Source organism: Carcharhinus amblyrhynchos, chromosome 12 (assembly GCF_965287045.1).
Source record: "Carcharhinus amblyrhynchos chromosome 12, sCarAmb.v2.hapA, whole genome shotgun sequence".
NCBI classification, from domain to species: Eukaryota; Metazoa; Chordata; class Chondrichthyes; order Carcharhiniformes; family Carcharhinidae; genus Carcharhinus; species Carcharhinus amblyrhynchos.
The window spans coordinates 75,670,772-75,683,821 of record NC_137335.1 but is presented as its reverse complement, the minus strand read 5'-3'; the positions used below and the strand labels follow the sequence as shown (position 1 = coordinate 75,683,821).

The window sequence follows — 13,050 nt, the reverse complement described above, 5'->3', positions numbered from 1 at the left end:
AGCAGCAAAGAAGAAGAATACAGCAAAGGAACAGACTCTTCGGCTCTCCGTGCTGATCATGATGTCCTAATTAAACTAGAGAAGACCTTTTGCCCTTACTCGGACCATATCCCTCTATTCCCTCCCTATTCATGGACCCATTCGGATGCCTCTTAAATGTTGCAAATGTACCTGCTTCTAGCACCTCCTCGGGGCAGTGCGCTTCAGGCACCCGCCACTCTCTGCGTGAGAAACTTTCCCTGCACATCTCCCTTAAACTTTCCCCTTCTCACCTTGAACCCGTGCCCCCCCTTGTAATCGACACTTCCATCCTGGGAAAAAGCCTCTGACTGCCCACCCTGCCTGTGCCTCTCATGATTTTGTCGACCTCTGTCAGGTCTCCCCTCAGCCTCCGTCTCTCCAGTGAAAACAATCCTAGTTTATTCAGCCTCTCCTCGTGGTCAACACCCTCAAGACTGGGCGACGTCCCGGTGAACCGTCTTTGCACTCTCTCCAAAGCTTCCACATTTAACACGAATGTCATGTCCCCCATTGTTAATATGCAAGAGCTATGGTTTACAGAACTGGCAACATGAACCTGTATCAACAAATCAATGCAATTTACTGCTCATTTGCAGTGGGAAATTCCTTAGCTGTGAGTGTTGCAGGAGACTAAGCGAATGAATTCTCATTATCTGGACAGTACACAGAAAAAACAATATACTCAAAAGCCGAGTTGTTTACTGATATAAGAATCACATGATTTTGAAAGTCATTTTCAGAGATAATATCAAACTTTGGAAGCTTTTCAGTTGACTCTTTTAGTCAGCCCATGTCCTGAATGTATCATTTTTAAAGCCGGTTTATATATTTCTCACCGAGTGAATGCTGAGACACAGTTAGCAGCTTAGCTGTGTCACAAATAATACAGAATCTGCTGGCCCAGGGTCATTGGTTGCTGTACAGTTATCAGCTGTCAGGAAAATATCCAATTCCAGTCATCTTCTCTCACATTGGAAAGCAAATGTTGTTCCTCAGACTGCACAGACTCTCTTTCGCACTGCTTTCTCATATAAAGTGATTTTTATTAGTCACTGAGGTTGGTTATCTTCATTTAATTAGCCTGTACATCACCAAAATGTACTTATTAAAGGTGGCACGGTGGCACAGTGGTTAGCACTACTGTCTCTCAGCACCAGGGACCCGGGTTCAATTCTCAGCTTGGATCACTGTCTGTGTGGAGTCTGCACATTCTCCCCGTGTCTGTGTGGGTTTTCTCCGGTTTCCTCCTACAGTCTGAAAGACGTGCTGTTTAGATGCATTGGCCACACTAAATTCTCCCTTAGTGTACCCGAACAGGTGCCAGGAGTGTGGTGACTAGGGGACTTTCACAGTAACCTCATTGCAGTGTCAATGTAAGCCTACTTGTGACGCTAATAAATAAACTTAAACTTCAAAAAACATTTTCTCCCTTTTTATCCTTTCACGGGATTTGGGCATCACTAAATTCACCCATCCCTAATTACCCTTGAATTGAGTGCCTTGCTTGGCCGTTGCAGAGGGCAGTTAAGAGTCAACCACATCAGTGTGCCTCTGGAGTCACATGTAGGCCAGACCAGGTAACAACAGCAGATTTCTTTCCCTAAAGGACATCAGTAACCGGGTGGGTTTTTTACAACAATCAATTGTAGTTTCATGGCTACCATTACTGAAACTAACTTTCAATTCCAGATATTTAATCAAATCATAAAAACCTTACAGTGCAGAAGGAGCAATTCGGCTCATTGGATCTGCACCCACTCTCTGACAGAGTATGTTACCCAGGCCCTTTCCGTGTAACCTTATACATTTACCATGGCTAATCCACCTAACCTATACATCTTGGGACACTGAGGGGCAACTTAGCATGGCCAATCCATCCTAACCTACACATCTTCTCTGATTCTGTAGGCAAATCGGGTTAGCTTAGATGGGCATTTTGGTTGACATGGATCAGTTTGGACCAAAGGGCCTGTCTCCATACTGTAAATTCTATTCTATGATCTTTGGACTGTGGGAAGAAACCGAAACACCCGGAGGAAACCCACACAGACGCTTGGAGAAAGAACATAAGAAACTCAATTTTTAAAAAAATTCATTTGTGGGATGTGGGGCTTTGCTGGCTGGCCAGCATTTATTGCCCATCCCTAATTGTCTGAGGACAGTTGAGAGTCAACCACATTGCTGTGGCTCTGGAGTCACATGTAGGCCAGACCAGGTAAGGACAGCAGATTTCTTTCCCTAAAGGGACATTAGTGAACTAATGGATTTTTATGACAATTGACTATGGTTTCATGGTCATCAATAGATTCTTAATTCAGATATTTTTTATTGGATGCAAAGTCCATCATCTGCCATGGTGGGATTCAAACTGGGATCCCCAGAACATTAGTTGAGTTTCTGGATTAAGAGTCTCGGGATAATACCACTAGGCTATTGCCTCTACTACAACATAGATGTTACTAGATAGAAGATAACAATTATGTGTGTGGAACAGATTTGATAAACCAGAAGATCTTTTACATTCCGCTCCTGTGTCCTTGCGGGTACAGACTGAATAGATGAATTAGCAAGCAAACATTCTCTAATTTACAATTAATGGAATGGAAATCCTCTGAGTATGGAACTCACGTAGTGTATGGTTCCTTTGCTGTAAGCAATGTTTTATGGTAAATAAACCTAATTTGCACATGGCCTATTAAGTAAACTCACAAGGATTTGCCTAACAGGTCAAACAAATTACTCAAGGTTAATCAGAATCTTGGATAGAATGGAGTTATTCCATTTCTCAGACACTCCCAGTATTTAGGCATTGGGAGTTGGACAAGGTCTGAGGAAATGCCCCTGTCCTTTTCAAATTTTATTCATAGAATTGCAGAAGGAAGCTGTTCGACCAATCCTGTCTGCACCGACAACAATTCCAGTCAGGCTGTATCCCTGTAACCCCACATATTTACCCTGCTAGCCCCTCTGACACTAAGGGCAATTTAGCATGGCCAATCAATTGAACCTAGCCAACTTAATTCTTTTGCCTATAAAGTTAATCCATAAAGGTTTTGCATGCATTTTACAGTGATGTATGGCAAGCTAATTGTTATATAATCACAGGAAGTTGCTTGTACAAAGCACTGGTCCAGCCCTGTGTCCCGGAGTATGGCAGGCAATCTGTCAGCATCATCCCAATTATGGGTAGAGACATCAGCGCCACCTGGAGGGGACACAAAGAAGGGCAACTAAGTTGAAAAGTAGACTTGGGTAATGTACAGAGTCTTACTTTTCAATCTTTGGGCTTGATTTGATCTTATTGGGGTACTTGAGATCTTAAAAAGGAGCAGCTCAACTGTCTAAAGGAAAATAAATTGAAGGCTTATTGGAGAGAGTGGGACCACTTGGGAAGTTCTTTCAATGATCCAGTACATAGATGTTGAGCTGAATGGCTTTCTTTTGGGCTCTATGACTCTATATATTGGATCACAGTGTAGCATTAACCTAATCCAAGGCAGTAAGAGACCTTATTTAACTGATCCACTCTGTCTCCATTCCTGGTTGACAAGAAGATAGAGAGTAACAGCCTACAGGGGAGATCAGGGTCACCCATCAGTTTCTAGATAAGTGAGGATGAGCGTGTTTTGAGACGGTCTCCTGGCGCTGGGGACAAGGGATCTGGAGTAGGGTAGGCCGCAAATTTCCTTCCGAGGGCCCAGGGCAGCACTCCTGGTCTCCCTAGAAGGAAGGGTTTTTAAACACATCTGCTGGAGGCTCCTCTGCCTTCCTGGTGTCAGTTGCGGCTCAGTGGCTGGCACTCTGAGGTTCAAGTCCCTTTCCAGTGAACAGAAGCCTGGCTGATGCTCCAATGCAGTGCCGAGGGAGCGGCATAGCCTTGAAGGGGCGGTGCAGCCCCGAGGCAGCAGCGCAGCATTGGAAGTGCCATCTTTTGGTTGAAACCATCTGTTTTTAACGTGGATATAAATGATGCAATTGGGCAGAAACTCAGGAGAGTTCTCACTGGCGTTCTGAGCAACATTCATCCCCCGACCAACACCTAAAAGCAGAACATCTGGTTCTTTTTGCACTGCTGTCTGTGGGACCTGCTACATCAATGCAAGTTTTACAAACTCATTTTTCCTCCTCCAATTGCCAGCCTTTCGGGAAGGTCATTCCAATCCAATCCCAGTTAGAATTCTATTGGAGCCGCTTGGCACAAATGCACAGGGTTTGCGCCGGTGTTAGGCATTACCTCACCCACCTGCTGATCCAGGCAGGAGAACATCAGGTCGATTCATCTCCCTCGTAAGACCAGGAGACATAGGAGCAGAAGTAGGCCATTTGGCCCATTGAGTCTGCCCCATCATTCAGTGAGATCATGACTGATCTGATATGATAATCCTCAACTCCACTTTCACGCCTTATCCCCATAACCCTTTGCTTCCCTAACTGATGAAAAATTTGTCTATCTCAGCCTTGAACCTACTTAGCAACCCAGTCTCTGCAGCCTGGTCATCTCTGACCTCTGCTTCTAAGGCCCTGATAAAGACATTAGTTTTTACCCAAACCTACTGGGCAGGAGCCAACGATATTGGATCTGCCCAATATTGCCCTCTGTTGACGCCACTGACATTTTCTACATATATATATATAAAATCACATACACAAATGCATCCCCACACTATTCTTACATACTGGCTATCAAAAATCAGCCTGATTTACTGATATTCTTGGTTAGGAGGTCATGGTGGAATTGTTACTCTGAGCAGCACCTATCCTTTAAAGGGTTCTTCACTAACTGTAAAACGCTTTGGGATATTCTGAGACTGTCAGAGATGCTGCAGAATTGCAGAAGTGTTCATAACTGCTTGTGCCGCCTCTGCATTACTGAACAGTGATATGGATAATCATCGGTGAGCCCCCAATCCCTCAAAACCTTTGGGTGATGTAAACTTTCACAGTGAGCATGCCCGATCTATTGGTGGCCTTGTGGAATCTGAATGCAATGCAGATGAGTATATTGTTTACCAGTTGAAAGATCTTTCTCGATAATAGAAGAATCATCGAATCCCTACAGTACAGAAGGAGGCTATTCGGCCCATTGATCCTGCACCAACAACAATCCCACCCTATCCCGTAAACCCCACATATTCACCCCCCAAAACTAGGGTCAGTTTAGCATGGCCAATCCACCTAACCTGCACATCTTTGGACTGTGGGAGGAAACAGGAGCACACTGAGGAAACCCACGCAGACATGGGGAGAACGTGCAAACTGCACACAGACAGTGACCCAATCCTGGCATCAAACCCGGGGCACTGGTGCTGTGAGGCAGTAGTGCTAAAATTCCTTGAGCACTGGTCAAATCTTGATGTGCAACAGACACTCATTAAGTAGATAAAGACATAAGACATTAGAATAAATCTAATGCAGCTGGAAAAGAGAATTTTTTTGATCTCTGATATGAATTGGAATTTAGTATTTAGAATTGATTCCCTGATTTCAAGAGAATTGGTTTCTAATAGCGGAACTGTTTGCAATTCAGTGTCCCATTAAATTCAGTCCCTTAACTGTTGATAGCACACTGTTGCAAAGCTGAGGTTTTATAAGATGGCTATGTTTTAGGACTGTGTTTCAATGTCAGGTAAAATGGAGGAATGAAGATGTCATGTGACATGTTCTGGATTCTACTGATAGCAAAAGATTAAAGAGGGACCATATTATTTTACTGGAAGGCAAACGCAGGATACTCACATTTGTAGACAATGGCAAGTGGCTAGACTTTAAGAATGTAATGTCCGAGGAAGATGTTTGGCGTATTAAATTTTGTAAACTGCTATACTTTAACTGCCCGCTAAATTTCAAGATAGATTGAAGCTGGAGTCTAAAGGATAGCTAATCACCATCTCTGCTTGGATACAAGGCCCATGTGATTCATGCTGTCTTTGAGAGGGGAAGGTTACATAGGAGACCATTGTAGATTTGCATTACAATGTTCTTCCAAATTGTATCCTTGAATTTCAGAGGAGTCTGTCTGCTAGGATCTGAGAAAGAGATAGAGAAAGCAGATAGAGACAGAAAGCTTCTATGATTCATCATGCAGGAAGGGCTTTTTACTTGGATTGGAAAAACCAAATTCATGAGGATTTGAATCAAGGCTGGAATATTCGCCTAGTTTCAGCCAGAGGGAAAGTAGCCAGGAAAACACTCACTGTGAAAGATAGTTCTGGGATTAAAAGTTATCAGGCTGTAAAAGAATAGAAGTAAATCTCAGCATCTAAGAATCACTTTGGACTGGTTCTGGGAGAACTGAATATTTACCTGAGGGACAGTGTAAAGTATAACCAAGCAAGGATTTAAATGTAAAAGAGGAGAATTTTATTGTTTAAAGTACAGGTTGCCTGCTGAAATAATGTTTGGTCAATGTTACTTTTAGTTTAATTGTTCCAGTAAAAGTCTTAAAAAGTGAAATCTTACTGTGTGTTCCTTTCACTGGGGGTTCTGATTTCCTTCCTAAATGTATGAGGCTCAATAAGGGTCATAACAACAACTTTCAAATCTTTCTCTGCTATCTCCCTGATCTCTTTCCTCAGAGTCCACAAGGCACAGCCGAGTCTGGAAATAGAAATCGCCACGAGTTAATAATCAGAATATCTGCTCCCTTTTTTCTGCTCAAAAAGAACAATAATTGTGTTGTGTTTCAGGTACTGGCCTTTGATTGATAATGGGCTGCGGGAAGCTCTGTTTCTGCGTAATGTGAGGGTTCGAATGCTGATCAGCTGCTGGAAAGGAAGCTATGTACCGATGCTGAACTTCCTGTGGTCCCTGCAAATGTTCTGCAGTGAACCCATCAACTGCAGCTTCGATGTGGTGAGTGCGAGGGGAGTGGGATGGGGGTGGGGGGGTGTGAGGTGCTGGTCCATGGCTCCCTCCACATCCACAATTTTTAGCATTCTACCATTGGCAGCCTTACCTCTAGCTGCCTAGTCCCAAAGCTCTGGAATTTTCTCCTTAAACCTCTGTGCCTCTCCACTTCTCTCCCTGTCCTTTCAGACGTCCCTTGGAGCCTACTTCTTAGACCAAGCTTTTGGTCACTCCTTCCTCAGTGTTCATATGATGTTACTTCAGCAATTGGGCGACATTGTGGTTGGCACTGTTGCCTCACAGCGCCAGGGACCCAGGTTCGATTCCCGGCTTGGGTGACTGTGTGGAGTTTGCATGTTCTCCCCGTGTCTGCGTGGGTTTCCTCTGGGTGCTCCGGTTTCCTCCCACCCTCTGAAAGACCTGCTAGTTAGGTGGATTGGCCATGCTAAATTCTCCTTCTGTGTACCCGAACAGGCGCTGGAGTGTGGCGGCCAGGGGATTTTCACAGGAACTTCATTGCAGTGTTAATGTAAGCCTACTTGTGACACAAATAAAGTTTAAAATTAATATCTCCCTATGTGGCTTAGTGTAAAATTCTGTTTGGAGTATTTATCAAAGTTAAATGCTGCATTGTATAAAAATTCAGGTGATGATTGGACAGGAATTGATATGCATATGGAATCTATCCCCCCACGGGATCTTCTATTCTCTGTACCATTCAGGCTTAATGTTAACGTAAAATCCATCAGGGAGTTCACCAGCCACCTACCCAGTGCACATTTACCAGTGCAGGGTGTAGTGAGGTGGGTCTAACTGAGGTATTCATATTTCAACAGGAAGTATTTATTAATTACCGGGACACATGTGCACAAGGTCCAAGCCAGGAGGTGCCTCCATGCTTGCTTCTACACACGGCTCTGTCCAACACTGGCCCCTAGCTGTGTGGGTCATGTCTCTTCTATGCCCACTATCTGCACAGTACTGTACGCAGTCCCACTTTAACCCTTTATGTGTCAGATCCTTGCACTACAACGGGGGTGGTTGAAGGTGGCCAGCCTTCCAGTGGGACAACTGAGGCCCTTAAATGCCAATTAATTCCCAAATAAGGGCTTCTTTCTGCTGCTGCTGGGATTTAAATGGGAAAGACCACCGCAAATGCCCAGAGCAGCAGGTTTCCCTGTGCCGGCGGTTGGACTGGGTCCCCCTTTATTGTTCCCGAGTGTCCCTCCTCCCAAGATGTTTCTCAACTCCCGGCCCCCTCCACTCCTCACCACAACCCTGTGACCGCCAACACTTAACCAAGCGCCAACCCAGCACTCAATGCCCCCTCCAGCCTCTAGTGCAGTACCAACAGTGGCCATCCCAGTGGCGCTGCGGGTACTGGGGACTGCTGGCTTCTGATTGGTCCGTATCTCTCCGAGGTGGGATTCCCTGTCCCTGAGGGACTAAAATCGCACCCCAACTTATTTAATCACCAATCAGCTGTTTAATTGTGGTGAGCACTTGTTCTAAGCGTTGATATGTTCCCCCTCCCCCCTACGACTTTTAGCTGCGGGCAACATCAGGGCTGGGTGTGGGCCTACGCACTGTGCCGCGATTGAAAAATACAGTCTTGACACAGTTTTATAGTGGATTCCGGAGGACGGCTCCCCACAAACCCTGTCGGTGAATTCAACTGGCCAATAGTCCCTAATATCTAACGTAATATTTGGGGGGGAAAAAATTATAATATGTTATTCATTGGTTACTTTGAGAAACTAAGAGAAACATGTAGCTGGAAACAGGAGTAAGGTAAACTGAAGATCATAGAGTGCAGAAGGAGGCCATTTGGCCCATCGAGTCTGCACCGACCACAATTCCACCCAGGCCCTCTTCCCGTAACCTGACATATTTACCCTAGCTAATCCCCCTGACACTAAGGGGCAATTTAGCACGGCCAATCCATCTAATCCATCTTTGGACTGTGGGAGCACCTGGAGGAAACCCATGCAGACATGGGGAGAACGTGCAAACCGCACACAGACAGTGCCCCATAACCCCACACTGTGATGCCCACATCCCTTAAATTGTTATAAATATAATACATTTTGAGGGCATGCATAGATGCTATGTAAATGTACATACTTTCTTTATTGCAGTCTTCTAAATCCTGAGGTGAAGGGCGGAATTCTGCCCGCCATGGGAATTGTAGTGGGTGTAACACGAATCATGCAAAGCTCTGTTGATCTTGGGCAGGATTTTCTGGCACAGGGGCAAACGCAGCAGGAAAATCCTGCCTGAAACTATAGTCTTGAAGTTCCCTCCAGAGAACTTTTGTGTTTGTACAACAGACTTTGTGTAGATTTATCTTGCCTTCTTGCTCTCTTCCTCTGTCTCTTAATAATGAGCTAACTCAGCACAGGCTGGGGATTGAACCGGGGCCCTGGTAATTACATCGTACAGATTCAATTACAGCATCTGCTCACTTTTATTTCCTGGAGCTCAGCCAATGATTGTGGCTGGCGCATACAGGAGACCGTATGTCTGTTTCAGGCACAGTCCTGAAATTCTTCTTGTTCTGCCTTCACCAACACTAAAGGGTGCACACTCGCAGCATGTAATGAGTGTGACATCCGTATTGGCCATACTCAAAGTATCATAAAAATCCCAACAATGCAGAAGGAGGCTATTTGGCCCATCAAATCGGCACCAGCTCTCCAAAAAAAGCATCTTACCCAGTCCCAGCCACCCGCCTGCCTGTCCCATTCCATAACCCTGCACATTTAACATAGCTAATCCACCTAACTTACACATCTTGGGACACTAAGGAGCAATTTACAGCAACAAACAAAGAGAAGTACAGCACAGGAACAGGCCCTCCAAGCCTGTGCCAATCATGTCCTAACTAAACTAAACTAAAACCTTCAGCTTTTACTCAGTCCGTACCCCTCTGCTCTCTCCCTATTTGTGTGCCCATCCACATGCCTCTTAAATGTTACTAATATGCCTGCTTCCTCCACCTCCTCTGGCAGCGCGTTCCAGGCACCCACCACTCTCTGCATGAAAACCTTCCCCCACACATCTCCCATAAACTTGCCCCCCTCACCTTGAACCTGTGCCCCCTTGTAATTGACACTTCCATGGCCAATCCATCCAGCCTGCACATCATGAATGTTAAGTTCCCATTGAAATGAGTGAGGAATTCCAAACACAAGCCAAGAGAGCTGAGTGTATCAGGAAACGATGGGAGAATTTCCACAGTATTGTCCCAATCTTCTCATGTAACTTTGACAAAACAGCATTTAGGTTGTTCCTACAGGGACAGCGGCCCCTGAAGATATCCTAGGGCTAGGATATCAGGAAATTCTCCTACACACCCATGAAGGCGGCACACTGGTTAGCACTGCTAACAGCACCACAGCACCAGGGACCCGAGTTCGATTCCCGGCTTGGGTCACTGTCTGTGCAGAATCTGCATATTCTCCCCATTTCTCTGTGGGTTTCCTCCAGGTGCTCTGGTTTCCTCCCACAGTCCAAAAGACGTGCTGGTTAGATGCTAGATTCTCCCTCAGTGTAACCCGAACAGGCGCCGGAGTGTGGTGACTTGGGGATTTTCACAGTAACTTCATTGCAGTGTTAATATAAGCCTACTTGCGACACTAATAAACAAACTTTAAACTGAGAATGACCTACCAAGCAGAAACTAGCAGGAAAGCAATTGGACCATTAGAAATCGTGATGAGGAAGTACGGATGATGAAATTTCATGGATCAAATGACTTTTGGTTTACTTTAACTTTCCATCTAGAGTCGAATCATTTTTTCCATCTAGTTGGACACATTTCAACATCATTTAAATTGTCTAATTGATGCTGTGAGAAGAGACAGCATAGTTAAGCTATAATTCATTCAAGTGAATAATCAACATGTGTGTGAATCATCAGTTGTTTTTCAGTGTTACTTACTGTAATTGTGCTGGCGATGGTCTTTTAATTGTGTTCGGAGAGGCTAAATGTCTTAATTGTTTTTCTCCTTGAGAGGATAGGAAAGTGTTTGATGTTGATTGCTGCATTGATGGTTTTATTATATGCTTGTTCCTTGCAGAGATATTTTGCCATTCCTCCTTCTGAAGGAGACGAGAAGATCATGTATTCCAGTGTTAATCGCAATAAATATATGGTGACAGACAAGGCAGCTTATATCAGTAAGTAACGAGTCAGCATTTTCTCTGGGTCCAGAGCCAGATTCAACTATTTTTAAGGAAATAAGCATTGGGCATACAAACATACACAACCAAGCAGATGCACCTGGCAATGACTGAAGGCAGCTGTCTCCACAGACTTGAGTTCAGAGATGCTTTATGCATAGTAAGGAGATCTGCAGACAATCGCTGTGTAGGTATGGAAGTTGTAACGATTTCAGTCAGGCAGTTGAGGCTGTTTGAATGTGAACTCCCGGATTACGGGCCCCCCTGTGCGGAGGGGGGTGGGGAAGGAAGAGGACCTCCTCGTGAACCTGATCCTGGGTCTGGCCAGACATTCCATCTACAGATCCAGGCAGTGGGCGATCGAGGGGATCGACTGTCTGCCTGTCTACCGCGGCTACGTTTGCAGCCGGGTGTCTCTGGAGAGGGAGTGCGTGGTGTCCGAGGGCACCGTTGATGCCTTCTGTGCCCGCTGGCCACCGCAGGGTCAGGGGCGTATTGTTGACCCCCTTAATCACATTTTAATTTGATGTTTTAAGTTTCCTTTCCGCTTTGTCTTTTGTTTTGGGTGGGTTCCCCTCCTTTTAGGGAGCTGCCCTTTCTGACTTGTCCCTAAGTTAGTTTGATTTTGTTTATTTGGTTGGACAACAAAAAATGTCCCCGCTTAAAGACCAAATTGATGGTCCAATTAAAGAGCCCCATGCTCCATACTTAAAAAGGAGTGCCAGTTCCTCTGGCACTCCGAGTGTTGACTGCACTCTGAACGCACTCTGTGTAGTGTTGTTGGATCTTGTAAATAAAGAAATCTTAGTGAAGGGACTACTGCCTCTGAGGACTTATTACAGAAGTACTTTGAGGAGTAAAGGCCATTTGTTCCCTTCTCTTCTTCCAGGCTAACATCTATAATATCAGACAACTTGGAGCCTGTAACTATATCAGACAGTTGACCACTTCCCTTTCACAACCTCTGCTGTCACAACCCTGACCTAAAAAATATACACTTTCCCCTTGAGTCCTTGCAATCACTCCCAGCTGAAGAATAATGTGAAGGCACTTCGTCCAAAACTCCCTTTGCAATTCAAAGACCTTGAACAGCCTCCCTACTGCACGTCCAACTCAGCTGCCTGAGTTTCCCCAGTCAAGTTTTTGTATGGGAGTGTGGCACATTGTCTCAAAACGATCTCTCTGTCACCTTTGATTCAATCCACCAGAATCATGCTTCCTCCAGTGTCTCCATAGATTTCAACTGGAAGCTTAAAAATAGCTGATGCAACTCTCGAAAGAGCCGCAGAAACATGTGTGGTTTGTGGTGACCTCCCCCCCCCCCAATGTGAACAAAACGTTGTTACAAATAGAAAGCATATTTGAATCTTGAACTTGGACTTTGTATTCAAAGTCAGCAGGATCTCCTGCAAGGACTGTTCCCACAGAACTCTGCACAACCCAGAATACAGAGTGGTTGGAAGGAGGTAAGATGACAGTGAACTGCGTCAAACACTGATTTACTGATTAATGTTGAACCTTGCTGAAATAGTAATAGATTCACTGACCCTCCATTCCCCGATCCACTATTCTGATGGGGCTCAGTCAAGGCAATTAAGATCGTATGCTTTAATGAGGGTGTTTAAGGGTAGCACAGTGGTTAGCACTGCTGCCTCACAGCACCAAGGACCCAAGTTCAATTCCCGGCTTGGGTCACTGTCTGCGTGGAGTTTGCACGTTCTCCCCGTGTCTGCGTGGGTTTCCTCCAGATGCTCTGGTTTCCTCCCACAGTCCAAAGATGCGCCAGTTAGACTGATTGGCCATGCTAAATTGCCCTTTCGTGTCAGAGGGGTTAGCAGGGTAAATACATGGGGTTACAGGGATAGGACCTGGGTGGGATTGTGGTTGGTGTCAACTCGATGGGCTGAATGGCCTCCTTCTGCACCATAGGGACTCTATGATTCTAATGACTTTATTGGGGCCTACAATGTGGACCTCTTAGAATACAAGCTCCCTGAT

General features: G+C 45.1%; 1 protein-coding gene across 1 annotated transcript in view; it reads left to right on the top strand.

Moving 5' to 3' along the window:
- The window catches only part of LOC145350632 (inactive phospholipase D5-like), a 99,133-nt gene that overhangs the window by 62,446 nt on the left and 23,637 nt on the right, over positions 1-13,050 (top strand). The window contains exons 8-9 of the mRNA XM_080199842.1: positions 6,708-6,873; positions 10,950-11,049. Coding sequence (XP_080055968.1) covers positions 6,708-6,873; positions 10,950-11,049 — 266 coding nt within the window. The remainder of the gene's footprint in view (positions 1-6,707; positions 6,874-10,949; positions 11,050-13,050) is intronic.